At 41.4% G+C, this 25,452-nt stretch overlaps 1 protein-coding gene across 1 annotated transcript in view; it reads left to right on the plus strand.

Annotated features, from left to right (window-relative positions):
• cadps2 (Ca++-dependent secretion activator 2) overlaps nt 1-25,452 on the plus strand; it is a 145,385-nt gene that overhangs the window by 108,752 nt on the left and 11,181 nt on the right. The window contains exons 18-24 of the mRNA XM_041037942.1: nt 1,041-1,197; nt 4,115-4,256; nt 9,288-9,443; nt 9,862-10,009; nt 13,483-13,497; nt 15,552-15,626; nt 16,462-16,545. Coding sequence (XP_040893876.1) covers nt 1,041-1,197; nt 4,115-4,256; nt 9,288-9,443; nt 9,862-10,009; nt 13,483-13,497; nt 15,552-15,626; nt 16,462-16,545 — 777 coding nt within the window. The remainder of the gene's footprint in view (nt 1-1,040; nt 1,198-4,114; nt 4,257-9,287; nt 9,444-9,861; nt 10,010-13,482; nt 13,498-15,551; nt 15,627-16,461; nt 16,546-25,452) is intronic.

Consider the following 25,452-nt stretch of genomic DNA (forward strand, 5'->3'; position numbering starts at 1 on the left):
GACTGAAGATACCTGCATTAGTGAATCAGCAGGTACTTTCACAACAGCACCTCTGAGCTTTTTCTCTTCTATTTCAGTTTGAAACCTGCAAACAGTCACGGCAACTAAATATACTTCACATCTGCCTCTGTTTAGATTTCTGCAGCTTTAACAGGTCATCAGGACCTTTATAAGACATTAGACTCAAGTATGTAGCACAGTGCCTGTAAAAATCATTCACCCCACTCCGAAATTTCCATATTTAATTTCTGAAGGTCATTTATTGGGACTTTTTCTGACACTGATCAAAAGAAAAAGACCCTGAAAACAGATCTCTACAAAATGATCTGTGTTATTTACAAATATAAAATGTTTGCCCAAGTATTTGCCCCGTTAATAGGACAGAAATCATCAGTGCCACAGAGAGCTGGTTTAAGTCCAATAATCAGTTTCAACCTTGATTAATGTGCATCCTTATAAATAAGTAAATAAATAAATGAAATAAAATCCCCTGCGAGTAGCCAAAGGGCTACAATCTATTGTAGTATGACTGCACCTTTTTCTGAAAGGTCCTGGTTTTGGTGAGATCACGGCAAAAACTCCACAATGAAGACAAACAGTCCAAAGAATTCCACGAAGAGCTGATGGAAACGTCACTGGACGAACATAACATTTTCAAGTCACTGGATGTGTCTTGGATTCCTGCTTTGTTGAATTTAGAGGACATTTGTCATCATGGTTACAGTAATAAACATGTAGTTAATGTCAGGGGACAGGGACGCGTCCATACCTGGACTGTCACCATATAATAAACTCACCTGACTTCCTCCGTTGGTACTGCTGCCACTACAGGCTCAGAGTTCAGGGCTTGTTTTTGGACACTTGCTGAAACATCTGATGTTGTAGTTTCATGGTAGGGTCTCACAGTCTTGTCCTTGTCCTGTCCTTTTTTAAAAACAGAAATTTGAATAGTTGTCAGTGAACCAAAACTAAAACAACTTCCTGTTCATTTCTTTTGACTTTGTGTGTCTGTTGGTTTTTGTTTTGCATCTCTCTCTCAGGCTTTCTCGTGGTGGCCGGAGCTCATGGCCGAACACGCGGAAACATTTCTGTCTCTGTACAGAGCCGACATGGACGCCGCTCTGCAGGTCCAGCCCGTGGACTCCTGGGACAGCTTCCCACTTTTCCAACTCCTCAACAACTTCCTGCGAACTGACCGTAAGTCTGACCTTCTCTGTCTCCATGAACTTATTTTGGCAGCTTATTCGTTTTATATTTATCCTTAATTTTTACTGTTTGTGTTTCATCATACACAGTTGAATCCTTAAAGCTGTGGATCAACTCAAAGCTTGTTTAGCTCTGTGTGACATTTAAAAACGGGAGCACATCATGATTTCCAAAGTCAAACTCCTCTTTGTATCATTTACTCGTTTCACTCTCGTGCCTCTAAAACTGCAGCTTTTTTGGGAGGAAATCCCCCATAAGGCACGGCACATGGTCTCGCCGTTAAGAGCGCTAATTAACACTGGTGACGCCAGAGAAAACAAGGCTTGTTAAGCGAGGAGGTTAACAGCAGCTCGCACGCTCCGGCGGAGAAGTAATTAACACGAGCGGCGGAGAAAACTGTGGAGGCCGTACGACGGACGCAGTCAGCTGCCCACAGTTTGTCTCCAGCTCGGTGTCAGCCGACCTGTCTACCTGTCAGCAGGTAGCAGGAGAGGACATTAGCACGCTGTCATCCTCCTGTCTCACTTCAGCATCTCCTCTCTTATTATTTAGTCAGTGGGCAGGAAAGTAAAATCTTCAGGAGCTGATTATTGAAAGACAAATTTGTGAGGAACTGGCATGTTTAAAATCCATTTCTACTAAAGTTTGACAAAGTTTAATTGTAATAATTCACCTTGGCTTCGATTCATCCGCTCATTTATCCACCAACTGAGAACAAATGTCCATTTTTGATATTGTGATGCTGCAGTTTGGCCGATTTTATTCACAAGCTTTTTCAAGTCTGACATTTTGACAGTTCTACTCCCTGGTCCTGCAGAAACCTCATTTCCTTTCTGCTGCTTTACGTTTTGACCAAACTGAATCATTCACCAGCTGTGGACGGGCCACTGCTGTTAATCCTTGCACATTTCAGCTCAGTCATTTTTCATCTCTTTTGTGAATTTGTGAATAGTAAAGCTTTTTCTTTCTGCAGCACATCCACGCAGTAACAAACAGCATGATTTCAGGGATAAGGAAACATTTTTTGAACAATCATTTATTTTTCTAATGTGCTTTTCTACATCTCAAGGCCCCAGCGGTGTGAAAAACACATAAACCTCTGAACCGACAGTGGAAACTTTAGATTAAAGTATGACAAACATCAACATTGCACGGCTGTATTTCAAATTGTTGTGGTATTTTCTTGCCTGATAAACTGCATCTCACTAAGATTTCATCTGACTGCCGAAGAAAAATCTCGGCTCATTGTTTCCTCTCTCCAAGCCCTCTGTCTGCTCCTAGGCTTTGTCTCAGAGCCAGCAGAGATTTGGCGAGATGCGAGGCGTTATTTAACATGGCTGATGCCAAAGTACCTCGAATACAGTAACAGACAGGCAGGCAGATAGACAGACAGCCCAAGGGCACTGTTGGGAACAAAAAAAACTCGTTTAAAAAAGCGTTTCATTATGTGAAGAACCCACAAATCTCTTTTTTTTGTGGCTCATATCTTTTATATTTTTTCTAATTACCGTCCTCTGTTAATGCCGTAATTATTCCAAGTGTCACAACATTAGCCGACTTGAATTGGAGTGTAATGAGGCAATAGACAGAGCCGAAAAACACACAACAAGCTAAATCATAGTTTTGACTATTTGCACAAATGAGGTCTTCCCTCTTTGATAATTACGTCTAACGTCAGAGGAAAGAGAATTAAACCCAGTCTGATACTTGGATGACAAAAGTTAAAAAAAGAAAAAAAAAGAAAATCTGATATTTTGTTGTTGCCTCCTCTGAGCCTCACAATGAAGGAACAATCCTTGGCTTTTCTATTTGTTCACAGTATTTTTTTCAGACATAAAAATCAGCATAACCTCTGCAGTGACCGCCGATCGGCCGACCTCAGCGACTGTATTTCTCTTTGAGGATTTTCTTCAACAAGTGTATTATCTCTCAGTTGTTCTGTAGATTATTTAAATGCTCACTTGATTGTCAGCGTGTGAAGGCGAGCGGTTGCGAGGGAGGTGGGTTTTACTCTCCAGAGGGCAAAAAAGGCTAGTGTTAATCATGATGGAGCCGAGCGAGAGGAATTAAAACTAATGAAGTCCTGAGAGACCAGCCTGCTCGCGTCTCACCCAGCACACTCTGTGTTTGTCTGTACTTCTCTGTCCTCACTGTGGACTGTTACTGATTCATCTGCCTGTGTGACAGTCTTCCTCAAACCTACAGGAGGGGGGGGGTGGCGAGGTGGGTGGATGAGTTAAAATGCTCAGGTTTGGTTGAATGACTAAACAAGGGAAGAAACTCATTTATTCAGTTTCTTGCTAAGAAGATCGTGTCTCATGTCTCACGTCTTGCGTCTGCGCGTAGCTACAGGAAATAGTCCTAGCCAGGCTAGCTGTTTCTCCTTGTTTCCAGTCTGGGTGCTAAGCTAAGTTAACTGGCTGTTAAAGGTAAATGTGGTATCGATTTTCTCATCTAACTCTCAGCAAGAAAAGGGAACAGATGTACTCCCGACTAGAATTGCAGTCAGGAGAGTACATACCTCTGCCAAGGTCAAACAGTCCTACACATCTGTCTCTTATAATGGAAAAATAAAAGGAAAAAGGAAGTAATCCCTCAAATATAAACAATTTATCTGTCATAAAACACAGCAGGATTGTCTTCCACCACACTGTACAAACTCTCAAGACCGTAAATTTGTCTGATTCATACATTATTTCTAGAGCAACTGTTGAACATGTTGAAAAGTGTCTCACAATGTTAAGGAAAGTGATTTTTAAAAAATCCTGGATCCTACGTTCCTTTAATAACTTATGTGCTGTTACAAATGAATAGAACATGCAGTTTCCAAGAAAAGTCGTCGTGTTTGTCTTTTTGTTTTGGTCAGAATGTTCTCACCTTATCTTCTTTTGGCCCCGCCCCCCCACAGCTCACCTGTGTAACGGGACGTTCCACAAACACCTGCAGGACCTGTTCGTCCCTCTGGTGGTGCGCTACATCGACCTGATGGAGTCGTCCATCGCTCAGTCCATCCACCGCGGCTTCGAGCAGGAGACCTGGCAGTCCGTCAAGTAAGAGTCCGCCCACCTGTTCTTTGCCGTGAGTGTTAGTGTTACACACACTGTGTGCACAGCAGCTGCTGGTCAGACTCACCCATACGAAAATGACGGCAGTGCACCACACAGGCTCCGCTGATTTAAAAAGGTGCATTCAAACAGCGTAAAGCAAAGGTTCATCCCTCATTTGTGTGAAATTGACATAAGTTAGATTTTATCTTTATGAGTATTTAAGCAACAATTTGTCGTAAAATGGTGAGTTGCATCTCTTCATAAATGTCCATGTGTCTCTCTCTGAGATAATTGTCTGTCCTCTGGGCCTGGACGTGAACTTGGTCAGTTTCAGTGGCTCCTTCACAGCAGGAACCTTCTCTTATTGTCGTGTTTACCGTCGGCAGAGAGGATTTGTCGGGGTGTGATACTGGCAGCTGTGTGAATGTAACAGAAACAATAGAACACGAGGGAACTCAACAAATATAACGCTGCACAGGACGACACAGGAACAAAAGGAGGCAGAACTGAATGTACAACACACACAGCAAGGACACACTGCCGTCAGGAACAATGCACTGAACTGTGCTCTTTCACAAAAAGCACCTGAATTGAAAGGAAATAGAATAAATAGAAGTGAGCAGTGACTTTTCTGTCTTTTATTGGTGTTTGCTTCATGAATTACTGCAGGAAGAACAAGTGGTGACTATTATATGTTACTCTCGTGTGTATGTGTGTGTGATGAAGAGCAGCCATTGTTCCTGTCACTATTTCCTCTCTTTGTCTTTTATTCGTTTTCCTTATCTGCCATCCGTCGCTTTCACCGCTGACAGGTCACTCACTAACAATCTAGCGAGCGTTCCTCTTCCCAAAGTCCCCAGCCTTCCCCTAACACTGCCGCAGATGCCCAGTTTCTCAGCACCTGCCTGGATGGGACCGCTGTGTGAGAACACGTATGTACGAGGGTGGGGCGCAGGGGTCAGAGCCCTCGGAGGCTCCGCTGTGGTCTGGACTAGAGGTCTTCACATGGTTTCAGAATTCGGAGATGTGATCCATCAGCTAGAAACAGGCCCTGTACGGAGTCAACTCCATCTCAGCTTATCAGGCTCAGCTTTGTTTATTGGACTTTCTCAGGCTCAGCTGTACCATGAGTTGAATGCCAAAGGTGCGTTCTTGTTAAAATGCTAACTCTTAGCACATTAGCGTGGTCGCAGTTTTCTGGTTGGCTTACTGTGTGTATGGTAATGTGTGTAATTAATATTTGTAGTCAGACCTGAATCAGAATAGTGTGGACAGGAGCCCTGGATCGGTTCAGGTCTGGTCCTTTGGTTTTCGGGGCTCAGGTATGGATGAAGACCTCTGGCCTGGACTGTCCTCTGTCTGTCCTGAATGCTCATTAGTGGCGTCGCAGCTCAGTTTCTGTTCATTTTGTCTGCATGTTTATTACATCAAGACACGTCTCCAGTCAGAACTCCACCGATTCTTTTTACGTTTTTACTCCCCTGCATGAGGCCCTGCTCAAGTTTTAGAGTTCTGTTGTAAAAAGTAATTTATTGAAATCCACAAAAACTTTGCCATGCTGTTCAGTCCTGGTCTCTGTGAGTGAAGTGCAGAGCATGCGGCATTATTCTTGTCTGAATGAGCCAGGCTCAGCATGCGAGGGAGGTTTGTGGCTTCAAATTGTTTCTGTGACACTGTGGCTCTTTTGTCAGCGGGGCGCCGCCTGCATGCAATCGTTCCTCAGAGGCTCGTCGGTGAAGATTTTTGAGATGCTCTGTGTGTCACGAGTCCTTGTGCCTGTGCTGTATGCATGTCACAATGTCAAGAATATCAGTATAATAATAACACATCACCTCAATTTTTTGTTACAGCTTGCAAGGAATAAATCTACCTGACATCTTGTAAGTTGAGAGACCTTCTGTGTTTTCATGTATGAGAAAGCTTTATCGAATAAAAACCCGCCCGCTCCTCTTCACCTCAGAATGTTCTGCAGTGTCAAAACATGACATAGTGTAAAAGACAAACTAAAGAAAATCATCGAGCGCGATTGTCCTTGAGGGTTTGCAGTTTTAAAACATTTGCAGGACCTCCATATTCTTCATAGTGATTTTAAGGTTGTAATTTCCTGCTAGGAACAAAATCAAGTCAGTGTTCATGTGGAGTGTTTTGTATGTGAGGCACTTAATGTTTGTCTGGATAACTCACCCTGTTGTGGTAACATGAATTCAGAATATACACTTAAGCTGCATAAGAACTGATCAAAGTCTTTGACCATCTCTATAATCTCAATGACATTTCATTTTTCCAAACCTCAAACCAACAAACCGGCAGTGTTTGTGTTTGTGTGTCTCAGAATCTCAGGGTACAGAAGAAAAATCAAACTAAAAAATGAATTGAAAACGAGTTTTAAGCAGATCTTCTTCTTCTGAGCTTGAGCCTCTTCCAGTTTTTTCTCCCTTTGTCCTGATTTTAAATTATCCGTTAAAATAACATTAATGCTGAGAGAAGGTAAAATCAGAGCAGGTTAACAGACTGTTTGGCTCAGTCACAAGTTCACACACTTTATTCAAAACATCTATTTGTACCATTGACTCCTGTCGCAGTTTTAAACTAATAAGCTACGACGGCTTTCTCCGTTCTCTGTTCCCTCTGAGGTCAACATTATCAAGACAGCTTGTCATTGGTCAGCAGCTCAGAGACAGTGAGTCAATGGAGCACATTTGTGTGACAGAGTTCACAAAACCTGAACTCAACATGAAAGTTTTGTGTGGATTTACTTTATCCCCACGAACAGATCCAGTGATCTCTGCAGTGCCAATGACAAGACTGGATTTTGGTGTTTCACATGTGGGTGTGAACGAGCCTTAACACTGGAAATACGCATCATAAGAAATGTAGAATTTAAGCAATTCGTACTAAACAAAAAACATTTCATGCAGTTTAAATCTGTTGTCAGGCAAAAATTCCAGACCTCCTCTGGTTCCAGCCAATGTGAGGATGTGTTCTCTGTGACAGTCACTGAATATCTCTGGTTTAGACTGCTGGTCAAACAAAGAGGACATTTGTTGACACACTGAGTGATGGGATCTAATAATAGACATTTAGCAGCATTTTCCAATTGTCATTTTATAGACTAACAGAGAGATCATAGGTTTGATCTGAATTCACCTGCTCCGTCTAGTTTTCTTTCAGACGTGTATGTTTTCATGTGTCAGTCAGTCTATTTTAGAGCGAGTGATTGTGCTGCAGAAGTGTCAGCGTTGGTGGCCATGTTAGAGGATGGTGGTGGGGAGGAGGAGGGGGGGGGGGGGGGGGCGAGGGTTGTCTCAGGAGGCTGATTGAGGGTGTGTTTCTTAAAAAGGCTCCTCATTCCGACTCCCCCTGCCTTTCCCACAACACGGACCACACTGTTCCTCTACCTCACTTCGCTTGGCCCTCCTCGATCCAATGAAAAAAAAAGAGAGAAAAAAAAAACAAGCTGGCACTTCATTAGCGAGCACAGACGGGCGAGTGGGATCGTCCCGCTCCCTGGGGAGCAGGGCAGAGCGCGCTCAGAGAAGAGCACCACTAATTAGACATGAGGGGGATTGCCACCGAGCGTTTAATTGCACTGCGGACTCAGCCCAAAGCGTTTATTCCTGTGCGCCACTTGTTAAGGTAACAGTCTTTTAAAGGCAAAGTGAGAAAAGTGAGGGAGTGAGTGGCGCTTGTTTTAACCCCCCCCCCCCCCCCCACAAATCCCCCTCCTCCCCCCCTCCTCCATCCTCCCATGGCTGTCATTCTAGCCGGGCGCTGTACACTTGGATGTCGGTGGCGGCAAGCGTTGCCATGTGTTGCTGTGTAACCTGTGCGCGTGGGGAGGCGTCCATCTGTCTCTGTTTCAGCCTGATGCTGTGTTCACGGACTGAAATCACTCAGATCTGCACCGAAAACGACCGGAACCTGTTGAAGAACCACCCTGGAACCTGAAGACACACGTCTTCTATGAGTCTTTGCTTTTCTCAGATACTGAGCATCTGTGTTTTCTCTCACCGCTCATTCATCCAAAACAGTGAATCTGCATATGCTGCACCTTAAATGCAACTATGAAATATTCTGCTGTACCTGCTGATCATTTTTCAAGTCAGTTTTTAGATTTATTTCCTTCCTTCCTTCTGCTGCAGGCAGATGATTTATCTCAGCCTCCAATGTGTGAGTTGAATCCTGGATTTGATATTCGTCAGTTGAAAACATTGTATTTATGACCCATGTGGTCAGAAAATCAACCCTGTGGAGCAAACGTTAAAGAACATATGGAATGAAATGTTGATGCTTTGTTGTTTTTAAGCTTTTCTCTTTTACTTTAATTTGGTGACTCCTCATTTTATTGGTCTGCAGTTTTCTGACAAAGTTGTACCAAAGATTTTGGTTCTTTCCAGGAAAATTAGTGGAAAATGACAGACTTTTTTTTTTTTTATAAAAGTCAATAACTTTTCCAAATGATTCTTTTCAGCAGGCGGTAAAGCCTCAGGTGTTGAAGTGTTCTTGAACTCACCAACACAGTGATTTTTGTGGTGCCTGTGTGTGGTCCCCGGACAGCTGCATAATCGTCATAAAGATCACATGATTCAGACGTCAGAGCATTGTTATCAGTGAGAGATTCATCTTTCTCTACCGAAAACAGTGGGTGTCTGTGTTTCAGACTCCGAACGGAACCATGTTTTCTGGGACTGTCTGCAATATAATGCAACAAGCTATGATCTACAGCTGCGACTGCAAAACATTAACATATACAGGTTTACTGAGAACTTAAAGCAGTTTAGCATTACATATAGAGTGAAACACTGAACGTAATCGAGAAGAAGTAAAGTTTACAGTAGCTACTCGGTTTTCTGAATCCTGTTTAGAAATGCACCTGGTTCTACCGCCTTACCAAAGTAAAGGTTTGGTGGAACAAATGTACATCATAGGAGATCCCTTAGCAATGTTGGAAAACCCAGCAGCTCCATGTTAAAAGTGTGTGTTAGTGTTATATTTGTTGTTTTCAGTTATTAACCCTTTCCATGCTCCCTGCAGTAATGGCTCAGCCACCTCAGAGGATTTGTTCTGGAAGCTGGATGCTCTGCAGATGTTTGTTCTGGACCTTCACTGGCCGGAACCTGAGTTCGCCAAACATCTGGAGCAGAGACTGAAACTGATGGCCAGCGACATGATGGAGGCCTGCGTCAAGAGGTCAGGTTACCACAGCTGGACCTCTGGGCTCACATCTGTCTCAATCCTTCTCGTGCTTTGTCTTTATTTTTGTATATCACACCTACAATTGTGAATTTTTTCTTTAATTCTATGAAAACAGAAAACAGTAAATAACACACCTGCCCCCCCAGTAATTAGCTTCTGAGTTATAACCTCAGAAAGCTCAAGCACAGATCTGAGAAAAATCATTTCTCATTTTTATATTTTCTCATCTGAAAATATCAAAACTCAACAAAAGCTCACCTGAAAACCAAGCTTTTATTTTGTGTACCTCATTACCTCTGCGTTCTTAAAATAATAAACAGATAACTGTATTCCTTTGCTTTCCTTTTTAAGCCACAGTTTGTTGTAAAATAAGAAAACTTTCACAAAAACCTCATTGTGTTTTATCCCACAGAACAAAATCTGCATTTGACTCCAAAATGCAAAAAGCGAGTAAGTCGACGGACTTCCGGGTGCCGCTGTCAGTCTGCACCATGTTCAACGTGCTGATGGACGCCAAGAAGCAGTGCTCCAAACTCTGTGTGCTGGATTCCGGTCAGGAGGTGAGCCAGCAGTCATATGACTGATCACATTGCCTGACATCAGTCACTTGACGACACAGGGTGTAAAATGTTGGGTTTAGTCTCATAATCTTCCAACTGGACTTTTAGCTGAAGGAATAACACAAAGAAGAAAAGGATCACTGTCACGCTCAAGCATCTGCAGCTACTTGGAAATTAGATCTGAATGATTTGTCACTGATTTGTAATAATGGTGGAAATAATCAAAATACTTTCAGAAATTATTTCAGTTACTTTCTACAAAACTGAAATCAAATGTTTCATTGCCATATTTATGATACTAGTAAAAGGTAAATGGACCTCACTTAGAGAGCTTCTCACACACACACTGATAGCAGAGAAGCTGCCACATAAGGCTCCGACAGTCGTTGCTTCAAAATGGAGCAAGGTATCTTAGTGCAGTGATTCACACAGGGATCAGACTACACTCCTTCTCGTTAGCTAGTAGTCGCTAGTTTTCAATCTGAGTTAGCAAGCTAGTTAGCTGGATTGTACTACACAGTAAGTTGATTTTCTCCTGTATGAGGACTGACTGCAGACCAGGCACAGCAGAGCAGGGTTATGTAAAACTAGATGGTGCTACACACTCATACACAGAATATAATAATGGAGGCTCCGGCTCTTTGTTCCCTCAAAGGTCAGTACCTTCAAGACGGTTTTCTGTTAACTGCTCTTAAGCACTGCCTGCTTTAGCTGCTGTTGCTATGTTAGACACCATTTGGTCAACAGTATTGCAGCATCTATACCAGGGGTGTCCAAACTGTTCCACAAAGGGCCGTGTGGCTGCAGGTTTTTTTCCAACCAAGCAGCAGCACACCAGACTTGACTCATTTAATCAACTGATCTCAGTCTTCAGACAGTTGATTGGTCAAACTGTGTGCTCTTCATTGGTTGGAACAAAAACCTGCAGCCACACGGCCCTTTGTGGAACAGTTTGGACACGTCTGATCTATACAATACTACTTATCCACCTGCCAATGTTAAATCTTGGTAACTGTGCACATCTTTAATAAAAGTTTGTAAACGGTACTTGAACAGATAACCGAGTGTGTCTGTTACATATCCTCCATCTTTTCACCAGCGCTCACAGTCGTTGAACAGGCTGAACACTGTTCAACGACAACTGTTCCACCTCTCTGAGTAGAATCCCCTTATCGAAGGGATTCCACAGAAATTTGTTACTTTACCTATTATAAGTGCAAGTGTGACCAGGCCCCAATCTCCATTATCCTGTCTCAAAAGAATAGGACTCATTCCTAAAAAAAAAAAAAAAAAATCTGAAACAAGAGAAGAAACTGAACTTGGAACAAGAGAAATCATCTCCACTTTGGCAGAACATTTTCCGTGTTTGTAGAAAAATGAGTCTTGGCCGAATATCAGACTAAATCACTTAAGATGGATGGATGTTTGTATTTTTCAGTTTACATCTCACAGCTCATCAGAGACTTGTTCCTGACAGAGTGAAAGTCTGTCAGCTTCTGAAATCCTCAGCCGTCTTTTATTTTCTGACTCCACACCAAGCAGGTCGAGTCAGGACTGTCAGATCAGCCACTAAAACGTGACTGTTTCCCTCCAAACATCCAGCAGACGGGGAGTTCAGGTGTATTTGTGTTCACTTGAAACGGCCAAACGCTCAACATGAGCTGTTAAATGGATGACCGTGAAGCCCGTGTGAGGCGGCAGCCTTGGCATCGCTGAGAGCGAAACCCTTGGCCGCCGGCAGTCTTGACAGAGAGCTAAGCTCGCTGTTCTCTTAACCTTCAGCTTCCTCTCTTCTCCAGCTTCCACGAGCCGCCGCCGCTCGAAAACACCATCTGTCCATTTATTCCTGCTGACACACACTGAATAAATGCCTGCAGAGAGACGCACTATTATACAAACCTACTCTATACACTTTTTTTTTTGATAAAATTACTAAAATGCTGCTCTGTTGTATTAAATATAGCTGAAATTATTAACATTTTAATTTATTATTAAGATTAATATTCATCAGAACTGCAAACATTAATGTGTAATCAGCATTTTACTGCTGTAGTTTGTTGAGCTGCTGCTAATTTATATGTAACTAATTTATATGCTGTTGGGTATTTTAATTTTCTATAATAAAGATTAAAAATAATATTTTACAAGCCGAGCACATGTAAAAAAAAACAAGTAGTGTAGCTCAAGCTGTCAAATAAATATAGTGGAGTTACCCCACACGTCTGCATCTCCACACACAAATTAATAATAAATGAATAATGATAATAAGAGGTAATAATAAAATAAAGATAAATGGAGCTGCTAATGTTAGCCTAAACTCGGTCAGCATCCAGGACCAGCTCCCGTACACTGAGGAAATACTACATTATTACCTCACTGTGAGCAGGGCTTTGAACATTACCTGTAACCTGACAGATGTTTTTGTTTAATGATCTGCTCCTTGGCCTTGGAAGTAAAACAAAACTGACTACTTTAAGCAGTTAGCTAGTTAGCCATGCATGCTAATGTTTGCAGCCATGATAAACACAATGTTTAATCCATTATTTACACTTTTGCTCACATGATTTTTTTCAGATATTTACCTGAAACTACAAAGGTCGTGACTGTAGGGAACCAATTGTCGTGAGATTTGATTTGAAAAGGGTTTGAAAGTATTTTCTTTTCATGTTAAAATTCCTTTTTTCACCAGAAGAAATCGCCTCCATCAGTTTCTTCTTCCTTCCAGCAGCATCATCACGAGCAGCCCATGATACAATAACAGATTTAACATCTTCAGTGGAGACGGCAACAAAAAATCAAATTTGAGCATTTTGTGTCCGTCCACTCGAGAAGGACAAACTGATTTCATGAACACAACAATTATTCAGTTTGTCAGGCTGAACTTAATTCAGCCTGAAAACCTCAGTCTGAATAACCTTGATGATTAAATGATCAGAGTTTTAGACTGAGCACTGAATCGTTCTGGTGAGTTTTGAAAGAGAGAAAAGCTTTTACAACTCATCTGCTTTCTGCTGGTTTTTACGTGTTTGATTTTTACAGCCAACACGGGAAGAAGCATAATGACCCAAAAGGGCTGGAAAACATCATAATGTTGGATTTTATAACTCAAAAGCAAATAATGACAATTACTCTCTTGGTCAATGTCACAATAAAATGTGTGTCTGCTGTTGGACAACATGACTTTTAGGATGAAGTGTTTGATTCAAGGTCAAAACTGGGATGGGAATGTAAATAAAAAGTTGTAACAACCACAGAAAAACTTCAGACATTCATGGAAATGCTACTGAAGATGTTTTGTGGACGTTTAGATTAAGTAGAGCTGGATTTCTCAAACAGGAGGAAATGGATTTTAATGTTACTAATGTTTTTTTTTTTTAATTGATTGGCTGACTATTTTTGCCTTCTCTTCTTTGTCTCATGTCCTCTCCGTCCCTCATGTCCATGTGTCCTGCACATCATTGTTTGAATCCCAGATTGACAAACAATGGGTAAGTCCCTCCATCGCCTTTTTTCCCCTCTCACACATCTCCACAGGAGCTCCATCCAAACAGAAGTGCTTTTAAATCTTCCTCCCATCTTACGAAAAGATCCCAAATCATCAGTTACACACATGCTTGGATCCTTCAGTGGGTCAACTGATACACAGACTTTCATTTTAAATTTTTTTATATCGTACCTCAATCTCATTTCTGTTTTGTTTTGTTTTTTGTTTTCTTTTTTCAGACTATTTGAGGGGGGTTTCAGGGGATTGAAGTACAGAGATTGTGTGTTCAGTTCAGCTCAGATCTCCATTGGAAACTTTTGCAGCAAAGCAATGTAAAACCACAACATCATGAAACATAAAGACAATAACGACACAATCATCCCAGCCCAGAACAGAAAGAAGGGTGATGATAAAACAGAGAAACAAATAGTAAAGATGTGTCTCTGAGCAGAGCAGAGGAAGGATGGTCTGGTTTTCATATAATGGATCCATGTGATGTGCCTACTATAAATGTCAGACAGAAGGCTGCTGCTCACCAATGATTTTACTCTCTAGGATAATTTACTCGTTGAAGGTGAGGGCCGATTCTACTACGACGGATCTGTAAAATAACCAAACCATCGTCTGTCATCACATGTATTTAACCTCTGCAGAAAACACATCCTGTGTTGACCCGTCTGTCGCTGATATGGAGGCTTCAACAAAACTGTGTAAACAACAACATAAACAAATATAAAGTCAGCACATTACAGCCTTGTTTTTATTGTGTGCAGAGATGGAGCATTCGCTTGGCAAGCCAGCAGAAAGAAAAAGAATCTGCACTTGACAGTTTTATCCAGACGGGAAACTCCTCTGCTGGATTCATGAATTCTTCTCTAACAGACCCCGGATAAACTGAAATCATAGAACATGTTCATTTGTCTGCTGTTGTTTGTTGCTAGGGTCATTTAAATAGTGTCGGGGGGGTCGCGTTCGTGTTGAAGATGTGGCCCGGTTCATCTCATCTCAGACATCTGACAGAGCTGAAGTAGACTCGGTGGCTGCAGCTCAACGACCACATAAATGTTTTTAAAAGCAATAATTGTTCTTTTCAGGTTTTGCTGTTCACATGGCAAAGACCAAACAATTTCTTCTCCTCCTCTCTCTCTCTTTTTTTTTTTTTTTTTTTTGGATGTCTCTGTAGAAAAAAAGAGAGAGAAAGGAAAAAGCAGTGATGTTAATTGAGGTAAGAAGAGAAAAAAAGAAACGCTCTCAAGATTTGCCAGAAAGCTTCGGCGTGCTGAAAGAGAGCTGCCATTTTGCGGACTTGAGGGAAAAAAAAGGAAAAACAGAAAATTAGGGCTGGCGGCAGTGACCTCCCTGGACCCGCAATTTGTCAGCGATCTGTGCGCTTTGTTGATTGAAATTTTTAATTTGGGTGTTCTTTAGACGGCCAGTGAAAGGGCATTGTCGCCAAGAGATGAACTCCCCTGCTGCTGCTGCCATTCAGCGCTTAGCCCCAGCCTTTTTTTCTCTCCTTCCTTCAAGGGAAAAGGTGCCATGAATATGTTTTTTTTTGGGGTGGGGGGGGGGGCAAACGAGACATGAAATGGCGGATTAATTGAATCTTGTGTGAGCCTTTGGTCCTCGCAGCTGGACCAGTGCTTTAGAGAAATACAAGGCTGCTCTAATTGTAGGGAGACGCACAAAAAGTATCCTTCAGATTCCTTCGCTTTTCCAGCGCAGAAGGGAATGTCATTCAGCTGCATAATGGTCCTATTAGCTGCTTAACTCAGCAGCGTTACACGGATGGGAAGGTTTTCACACCTCGCTGTGTTGGGAGGGGGGTGTGTGTGTGAGTGTGTGAGTGAAGACTTGATGTTCATACCGAGTGTTGTAGTTTTTTCTTTCTGTCTTTTACAGCACAGACAATGATGTTGTTCAGTATCAGGGAGGCGAGCCTTTGTGTCCCATCAGTTTGGTGAAAATAATTAAATATTGCTTTTTGTCCTCCCTACATGTCTCCCCCATTCACATGTCTCTCCTTCACCTCCCTGCCCCCCCCCCCCCCCCCTGCAGCAACAGTACCACTCCAAAATCGATGTCCTGATTGACGAGGCGTTCAAAGAAATGATTTCCTCCCTCGTCTCAAAGGTAAATCTCTTTTTATGCTCCAGTCACATCCTCTTGCTCTTTTTATTGTTTTAATTTTTTTCTTTTAGATTTTTCGATATTCCTTTTTTAGAAGGAGTGGAGGGGAGTTGAGTCAAGCCTCAGTCTTTTTTTGTAAAGTGATGGATTTTTTTATTTTATTTTTTTTCTTTGTTTTTCAGAGAGGCACTTACATTTAACTTTTCATTAACATTTTTTCATTAAGCTTTTATTTTTAATGAGATTTTATTATATTAACTTTTCGGATTTAGTGGGCATAGTTTTTCTTTATTTTTCTCTTATTCTTCTTTTTCTTATATCTTGAGGGATTTTGACATTCATTTCATTTTTCTTTCGTGTCTGACCTTTATTATGATTATCTCTTTTATTAAGAATATGTTTAGAAAATGAAGCTTTATTGTCAGTAACATGATGGATTTATTTGCTTTTTTTTAACTTAATAATTACTATTTGAATGTTTTTTAATTTCTTGATCATAATTATTTTTATCCATTCAACCTTTTTTTTTTTTAGTTTATTAGGATCATTGTTTATTTGGCTGAGATCTTTATGCCTTTTATCTCCCTTTAAGAAAAACATTATGTGCTGAATTTTGATTGTAGAAAATGTTTTAAACAAGTAAAAATATTCTGACTGTACATTGTAACATTGTTTTTAAATATTTGTAAGAAAATAAAACTCAGTGACTCAGTTACAGATGAAAATGACTTGGTGAGAAAAGGTTTTTGGATGAGAAGTATCTGACAACTGCAACTGAAGGGAAAATTAGAGCAGTAAATTGTTATTGTGCCCCCCCATCTGTCCCGTCTGTCTGCAGTTTGTCGGGGTTTTAGACGGCGTCCTCTCCAAGCTCTCGAGATACGATGAAGGGACATTCTTCTCTTCAATCCTGTCTTTCACAGTGAGTAGCCATGTTTTTGTTCCTGGAAACAGAGAGCACCGAGCTGTTTCTTTCACCACTCACAGAGGCAACCTGTTATTTGCTGGAAACCAGATCTCCCCAGCTGAACTTCAGTGTCATTCTTCTTCTTCTTCTTCTTCTCCTTCTTCTCCCCCCCAACCTCCTCCTGCCTCCCCCTCCCCCTGAAAGGTGAAAGCAGCTGCCAAATATGTGGAAGTCCCTGTGAGTCTGTCGATCTGCCTGCCGTTTCATTATTCACCCTGTCGGTTACAGTTGGTTTCCATACTTTCCATCCACATTCAGACAGTGGAAGCAGCCTGGAAAAGCAAAGCGGCCGCTCTTTGCACTCGCTCATGTGCTTGTTTTTTTTCCCGTTTTTTGTTTTTTTGTTTTTTTTGTTTTTTTAAGTTTGTCATCACACGGTGTTAAACATGTGTGAAAGATAAAGAGGGTTTTTATTCCATCTGCAGCTCCAGAGCCAGAGATCACACAACAAGCCTAATTAATTGCACTCTTCCTCGGAGATGTGTTTTGCTGAAGTGTCGGTTTGTGGGCGGCGTTCGGGTGTAGAGCGGTTAATGAACGGCGGTGGCGTGGCAAAGGTTAGGGGCTGCGGCAAAGCGAGCGGGAGGAGGAGACGGAGAGGTGTACGAAGTCGGAGTTAAAGTGTCAAGGTGATGAGGCGTTAACGTTTTTTTTCTACGATGTTCGAAGTGTGAAGGACGGAGAAGTTAAGCCTCCAGAATTAGATCTCACAAAGATAAGATGACCCCTCATTTGCTGAACTGATTAACAGCTCAAAATTAACACGGTACAATTCCTCTGTGGTTTGGGTTTTTTGCACATTTTACATTTTCCTTCTCTTTAATATGAATTCTGGCAGTTTTTAAAAGCATCCACTGGGATGATATTTTAAAATCAGTTGTTCCAAACCTCTCAGGCTTTAATCCAAACACTTTAAGACGATGATTTCACCCAATATGAAAATTAATACATAAAAAATGAGAATTATTTATTTTTTATTTCTTGCTCGGAGTAGTTCGGCTGTAATTAGATGTTTTTGACTATTATGATGAAAAAAAAAGAAATCTCCAAATGAAAGTGCCCAAACAGGCCGACACCGAATAATATTGGTGCTCTCAGTAGATCGTTTTATTTCCTCTTATATTGCTGGCAATTTGTTTTTTATTTTATTGCTTATTTATTTATTTATTTGTATTTATGCTCAGCTTCACTTGCCCTCTTTCACCAAATGATGTACCTAGTGTCTTTTACAATTATATATATCAGGGGTGTCAGGTGTCCTGACGTGGTTTGATGTTCCCCTTTTTTTTATTTAGCTTAGCTTTGTAGGTAAACAAGAATTAGACTGACACAGGTCTCATATCTCTGAGAGCAGCTAACTAGCTTAGCTTAGCTTAGCTAAACTAAGCTAAGCTAAACTCAAAGACAGAGGGAAACCGCTAATCTGGCTCTGTCTGAAGCTAACCAAAACAAACCTCTTGAGCTTACAACTTAACACACTGCTTTTAATTTGCACAAAAACCAGTCAAAAAATGTTTTTTTTTTTTTTTTGTATTTCAAATAGTTGTGGTCTCATTTTTACACTGGCAGAGCCAGGCAAGCTGTTTCCCCGTTTCCAGTCTTTAAACTAAGCTAATCTGAGCAGCACCTGGCTGGAGCTTCATATTTTATTATAACGGACACAAGAATGATGTCAATCAATGATCAGGTGATCATACCAATGTCAGGATCACTTTTTCCAGCAGAGAGAAAGAAAAACAACAGCCAGACACAGAAAATCGCATATATACAGAACATAGCTGGAAAATACAAAAGCATGTGGAGCTTTAGAGACAATCACAGACGTGACTAAGTAGATTTGGAGATAAAAGTTTAAAATTGGCCAGTGTTGAACTGTTCCTTTGACCATACAGCGGCTTCCATTGGCAAATACTGCAGAAGTGAATGATTCTAAAAACGTTATTTCTGACTGTAGTCCAGGGTTTCTGAGAATCGTCCAGTAACAATGCTCTGTCTGATTCATATGATTATATTCTATGATTAGCACAGTTAAATTTGCTTCATTCCAGGTGTATCCTCAACAGTTTAACTGATATAATACAGGTCAAAGATGAGGGAATCTCCATGCATCACTTTTTTATGCTTTTTAATAGCATGGAAAAAATCAAGGTTCCAATATAAACCATAGAAATGAAAAAAAGAGTTGTCAGCGCTCACACATATGTATATAATACTTTTAATAGGCTAATGCACAGCAGCAGAGACACAGACATGTTTCAGCCCTGACGCTGAAGAAAGCTCCATTATACTCTGAAGATACCTGAGCCGAGCACGTCAGTTCTTTTGTTTGTTCAATATGAACCATATCCGCATGATGAAAAGGAAAGCTTAATGTTGGACTCTGTGCCCAGACCTTATCACTGTACTTTATTAAAAAGCTTAATTACTCCAAATAATACAATTTGATTTTCCTCCTCTCTCATTGAGAAATTAGGCCAAATCAGTTCTTTTATGTCAACTCAGATCTTTATTCTACTTTTTTTTAAAAATGGGCATCTCAGCAGAGACTGAGCTGTGTAAAATTAGATCTTTGTGTTATTGGTTGTGTTAGTCTTGTGTTAACTGTACGTCCAGGATTTCATGTATTTTTACTCAGATTTTGTTATTTTTAAAATACAAAACTATCATGCTGTAAAACTTGTTGGAGAATTAGTTTTTTTTTTATAGTGCAACTAAATTAAGGCCAATTAGCGTTCTGAGATCCTCCAAGCATACATGACTAGTATGTTTGACATGATGAGAATTATTAAAAAATTCAGAGGCACAGTTCTTTAGTCATAGATGCAGATGCAAATAATTGCATTTTTCAAAGAGTGATTTCTCCGAAAATTGTCCGTATTTTGTATATTACACGCTGCTTTTGATGAAAGCATGCCTGAAACACCAGATGTGAGAACATCCTGCCCTGAGTCATTGAACAGCTGAGATAAAGAGCAGCACAACCTCATTTAACCTCCTTAATCCTCTGCCCAGCCACAGAACATCCCACCTATCCCATCATTCTCTCTGGTTCCCATCCAGACTTCCTCCTCGGCCGCCTCCTTCACGGAAATTATAATGTAACCGCTACCTTGGCCTTTTGGTCTTTTGTGTGGAGGGAACCTGACGCAGGTAAGCCTCTTTTCTTTTCCAGGTGGGTTGAAGAGTGGGGGGGGGGGGGGGGGGGGCGGGGACACAGAGCCGCCTGGCTAGACGGCTCCGCCTCTCGCACCTTGTCACGAAAAGATGAAGCTTTTACTCTTGAGTCTTTACATTTTAGAGAGACTCTTTTTGTATACATATATTTTTAAACTAATTTATTTACATTTTTATATTTATCTGACGATCAACAAAATATCCCATTTAAACACAAAATGATCCGTCACAGACACGCTGTCAGAGGGCATCCCATTGTTCTCCATGATTTTTAGATTTTATCAGCTTTGACCAACTAACGTTTATCAGGTGAATTAGCCAAGCTCAGTGGCTGCAAATGGTAAATGTGCATCACAAGCTGGTGTCTGTACATACGCTCGGCCAAAGATGGTTTACCATTGCCGTTATGATATTTATTAAGTTGTTGGGAAAACTGAAATATCCCAGTAAGCAGCAGCTGATATTATTACCATAATCATAAATACAAGCTAATCGATTTCTACACTGATAATGATGAAATATGCCGGTGGAACAGTTGAGTCCTGAGGCGTACTTTCTTTTTCTTTTCAGGTTTATATTTTTTCCTGAAAATCCTCATTTATTTAGCTTTATTTTTTAACGTGGCGTTACTGACACTGTAAAGGGTTGGAGAGGTTCAGTGTGTGTTTCTCACTGACTCACACGTGTTCAGCAGGACTCACGTGTTCACGCCTGTACAGCCAAGATACCAGTGACTGACAGCCACACATGCTCATATCAGACATATGCACGATGGCAAAGCAGGAACACAAACATTGGAAGAGTTTATCATCATCACTGGCTCTTCACCATCTTCAACACAACACGGTCCTGCAGGGCCGCCCCAGTCTTTCTGGGGCCCGAAGCACAGCGCAGGTTGTTAGATGTTACCCATGTAAGTCCCCGGTTTGAGTCTGACAGAGGGTTTTTGTAGATCAAAGGCAAAAAAGAAGCCCTAAAAACAATTATTGTTAGATTTGAAAACAGTTACCCTGCTGTGTGACCCCTGCATTTTAGAGCCAGAGAGAATTTCCCTACAAAAAATGAGAGAAAATATTTGTGCAGAGTTAAAAAGATTAATCAAGTCGTCGATTAACTGATCAACAGAAAATCGAGCAATGAACATTTAAATAACAGTTCACTGAGCTGTCCAACAGTATCTGTGCAGAGATCTGTTGATTTGATTTGATTACAATTTTAATCTTTTAGGGTTTTGTTTTTTTTTTTTTGACCACTATACAAAACAACATGAACAACACTACTGATGGACACGTCAGTAAATGAAGTCTGTCGTCAGCTGCAGGTGAACTTTAATGAGTCGATATTGGTGCAAACCTTTTTGCGTGAACAGACGGAGAACTGATATTTTCTCTCATGTACTTTAGTGTCATGAACAGTTATTTTAAATTATAGACGGACAAAATGCTTTGACGTGCAAATACACGTATTTATACACACCTGAGAGAAATGAAATTAATCCAGCAGGAAACGGGGGCAGGTAGTGCTGTGTAATTACCTGGCATTTCACTGCCCTCCTCCTCCTCCTCTGCTAACTGCTCATTATCAACACTCCTCTCCTCCCTCCCCCACATCAATCCTCTGCCCCTCCCTGTCTGTATCTGAATACTACTTAATTTTACACCCTCAGTTCTTCTTCTTTTTTTTTTTTCTTTTTTTTTGTTGTCAAATGTTGACGAACAACCAGGCGGCCATTATCCAGGCGGGAAGGGGATTACTGGTGTTTGGCTACAAGTGAAGAAACAGTGAAGAGCGTGACAAGAGCGCTGAGCAGCATGTACATGTTTTTTTCTTACTTTCCTCTCGTGTTAAAGTCTTAATCTCGGTGGCTGGAACTGTGCCAGCATCTCTGATCTGTCACGCCGCTTTGTTACCTCGTCAGTACGAGAGAAAAGGGAGGTAAATGACAGAGATTAAGCCTTAAGGGGATGGACAGGGGCGAAATTGATGTCTCAGGTGACAACAAGGGCAGTGATATGTTGTCAATGACACACACACACACACATTTGAATGTTGTAATACGGATTTTTCTCACACTTTGACCCCGTCCTCCAGCATCACCGTCCTTGTCCCCTATATGCTACATAGTTGAACATGTGCTGCTGTAACAGCCTCCACTCCTCTGGTTTCAGACTTTGTAGTCTGCAGAGATTCGCTCCTGTTTGGCCGTGAGAGCGTTAGTGAGGTCCAGCTCCGATGCTGGGTGATAAGGTTTGGCTCACAGTCCCAAACTTGCTGGATGGGGCTGAGCTTGGCCAAGTTCTTCAACATCAAACTGGGAAAACTGTTTCTTTATGGAGCTGTCTTTGTGCATTGTCATGTTGCAAATGACAAACAACAAACCCTTTCCACAAAGTTGGATGAGTTGGACAATACAGCAAACAGCAGTTCTGAGTATCTGGTCTCCTTGGACTTTCTGGAAGGGAGAGGGTGCTTGAAAACTCTGTCGTTCACGGATGTGGGTAAAGCCAGAGGAAGCTAGGGGGAGGCAATTACTTGAAACTGCATGTCTGAGCTACAAAGTGGTTCTTGGCCTTCAGTCCAAATCTGTTGAACACAAATGGTGACTGGAAGGAGCTTGGATATGTCATGGAGAGGTCTCAGCAGGAAAACAGCAGTCTGTCAGATTATCTCACTCAGTAATGATCTTGTGGATGTCGATGAGGGATCATGTCCCTCGGCAGACGTCCTTTCTGGATGGAAAATGATTGAAAATTGCTTCACGTGAACAGAACATTTCCGACATGCTAACTCAGTTTTGAAACGTATCTGCATGAACGTGGGTGTGACCTGAAAGTGTCTGTGAGAACAGATCAGACTGAACATGACAAGTACTGTAACACACCCGGTAACACACACACACACACGGTTCATTCTCATCAAGATTTCAACAATGATCCTCGATCTGCCACACTCTTACCTCTGCTTACCCCAGAGGACTGTGGGGATTCTGACAGGCCTGTCAATCACTGCGCCTGACCCTCCCCCTCTCTTTGGATGGACATAACATTCACACAACCCCTCCTTTTCCTGTACACACACACACACCAGATGCCCCTGCAGCCATGTGACCCCACTTTAACCCCTGGTATCTGCAGGTTTTCTCATCCAGCAGTCTGTCTGAATCACAGCTGAGCGACTCTGACTGATCTCAGTCTGTCACTCACTGTTAGAGGCCTCTGCAGCAGCTGCTGGGACTGTTTTTATCACGTTTTATAACGTTTATAACCATCAGAGAGGTTAAATATTGTGTGTTTTGCGTTTCTGGGAATGCAGAAACAGAAAAAAGCTGCACATCCGCACATCATCGAATTTGCAACCAGAGAGTTGCTGATCTTTTTATCTGAAAAATCACTTAAACAATGGATTGTCAAAACAGTTTGTTTCAATGTCTGCATGAGTCTGGACTAGACTGTCCGGATGCTGACAAATGACAAAATTCATGTCAAGCAAAACCTTGCAGTCCCTCACAGCTATGCAACTTTGAAAAGCAGAACTTGAACTCTGCTTAGAAACCAGATTGGGTTTGTCTATTTGCACCTGTGCAGGAAAGGTTTGACTTAGGGATCACAAACTGTCCGAGCTGTGTGTGAACTCCTGGCTTGTCCACTTTCTCACAGCTGCCTCTTTCATTGTCAAATCTCAAACCCCAAATATAGGCGTATGATTCTGTTTGTGATCGATCTGACATTAGCACATCACAGTTTGTGTTTGTTTTGTGTTGTGTTGTCTTAAACAAGCAAATGGTTACAACCCCAAATTTATAACCAGACTCCAGCCTGCCTTTTGCCTTTAAGTGAAGCCAAAAGGTCTCTTGGTTTCTTGAGGCTCCATATCCTTGTTTTTCCACGGGGGACCTAACGTGCCATGCTCAGCAGCGCTGTAGCGGAGCACCCGCACACCCCCCCCCCCCCCCCTCGGGGCCAACACATGCCGGCTCAGACAAAACGGCTGTGAAAGGTGTCAAAGTAATTACAATAAGCATTACAGTTGTAATCTCCCATGACAACAGGAAGCGTGAATGAACAGGGTTTTACCCACTTCTCCTGCCTCTGGCCTCTCCCCGCCGAACAAACCACTGCGTCCACAGCAGTTAATGTTTCCTCCGGTGTGTAACAGCTCCAGCAGCTTCTTGTTACCTCCAACACAGAGAAAGTAGATTATTTTTTTCCTCTTTTCACCCAGGAAGCAGCAGGTGATGCTGAACATTTGTTCCCTGTGTTGTCTGGGTGTAAACACACACAAAACATGTACACAGTCTGTCATGTGTCAGTGGGGAAATGTTTATAATAATTCATTGCCTCACATTATTGATTCAGGGCTAAATATATAATGTATGAGTTCCTTCAATTCCATGTAGTAGTTTTTTTTTTTACAGTGAAACTAAAGCTTAAATTTGACTGGGACTCATCAGCTCTTCTCCAGCTGTGCTTTCTAACATGTCAAGATGTTGTATAATTTATTATTCAATTTTCAAATTATTCAATTTCATATAATTGAAGTCTTTCTGGATAAGATGATCCGGATGACAGAGAATCTTCACAGACACCTCTGACTAAAGTCTTTACCAGGCGAAAAGTAAGTTGTTAATTGATTGATTCTGACGGATTCACAGTCAATTAACAACGTATTTCCAGAAATCAGAGAGCTCAGGAAACGGTCGACTGATCAATGAGTGAAATCAGTTAATAAGAACACAGTGTCTGTCCAGCTTTTGTTCATAGACAGAAAATTAATCGGCAGCTTAATCATTTGAGCACAAACAAACATTCTCAGGTTCGATCTTGTCAAATGTGAGGATTTGCTGTTTTAATCCATCGTGAAATGAATATCTTTGTGTTTTTGATTGTTTGTTGGTCTCTGTATAAAGACGTCACCTTTAGAAAACTGTGACAGGCTTTTTAAGTGTTTTCTTACATTTTACACAATAAATGATAATCGATAATGAAAATAATCGTTTATTGTAGCTCAGTAAATAAATATGCCCTGTGATTATGCAGTATATCGTACATTTGAGCTCCAACTGTGAAGGAATTCTACTCTTTCATTATTTTAAAAGCAGTTACTTGCCATAGGTTGCTGCTTCAGATCTCTGCAGATGTTTTGGGGATGTCAGAGATAACATAACATTGTGTTGCTAAAACCTGAAGTATATCTCAGTTCATCATCATCACCTGAGATTTGTACCTTTTGAACGTGGTGGGTCGGGTCTTAACGCGTGTGGATTGTACTTGAAGTGCTAGACGAACAAGTAATTCATTTCCAGAACAGTCCAGTCAATGCTGCAGATGTGGATGACCTTTAAATTCCTCCTCTGATTGGCTGGCTGTTTGTGATGTGGTCAGTCTGTGCTGAGTTACGGAAACTTCAGCTTTCTCTGCATTGTTGTATGTTCTTCCTGTGGACATTATTATTTGGGAGTCTGTTCCATCTCCCTCTATATAAGAACTGCAGCTAAATTTGAAGCTTCACTGTTGCTCTGAATGTGTGCAGAAGTCATCGTGCACAGCAGCAGGCTGTGCGCTGACTGGCTTCTGTCATAGTGTGGTATTATCCTGTGAACAGCATGGCTGAAGTCAGATGTGCACCATGAATACCAGCCATGTTCACATCTTTAACACCAGGCTGAACAAACCACCTGCTGTGAATGTG

The sequence above is a fragment of the Toxotes jaculatrix genome, chromosome 5 (genome assembly GCF_017976425.1).
Source record: "Toxotes jaculatrix isolate fToxJac2 chromosome 5, fToxJac2.pri, whole genome shotgun sequence".
In the NCBI taxonomy this organism is placed as follows: Eukaryota; Metazoa; Chordata; class Actinopteri; family Toxotidae; genus Toxotes; species Toxotes jaculatrix.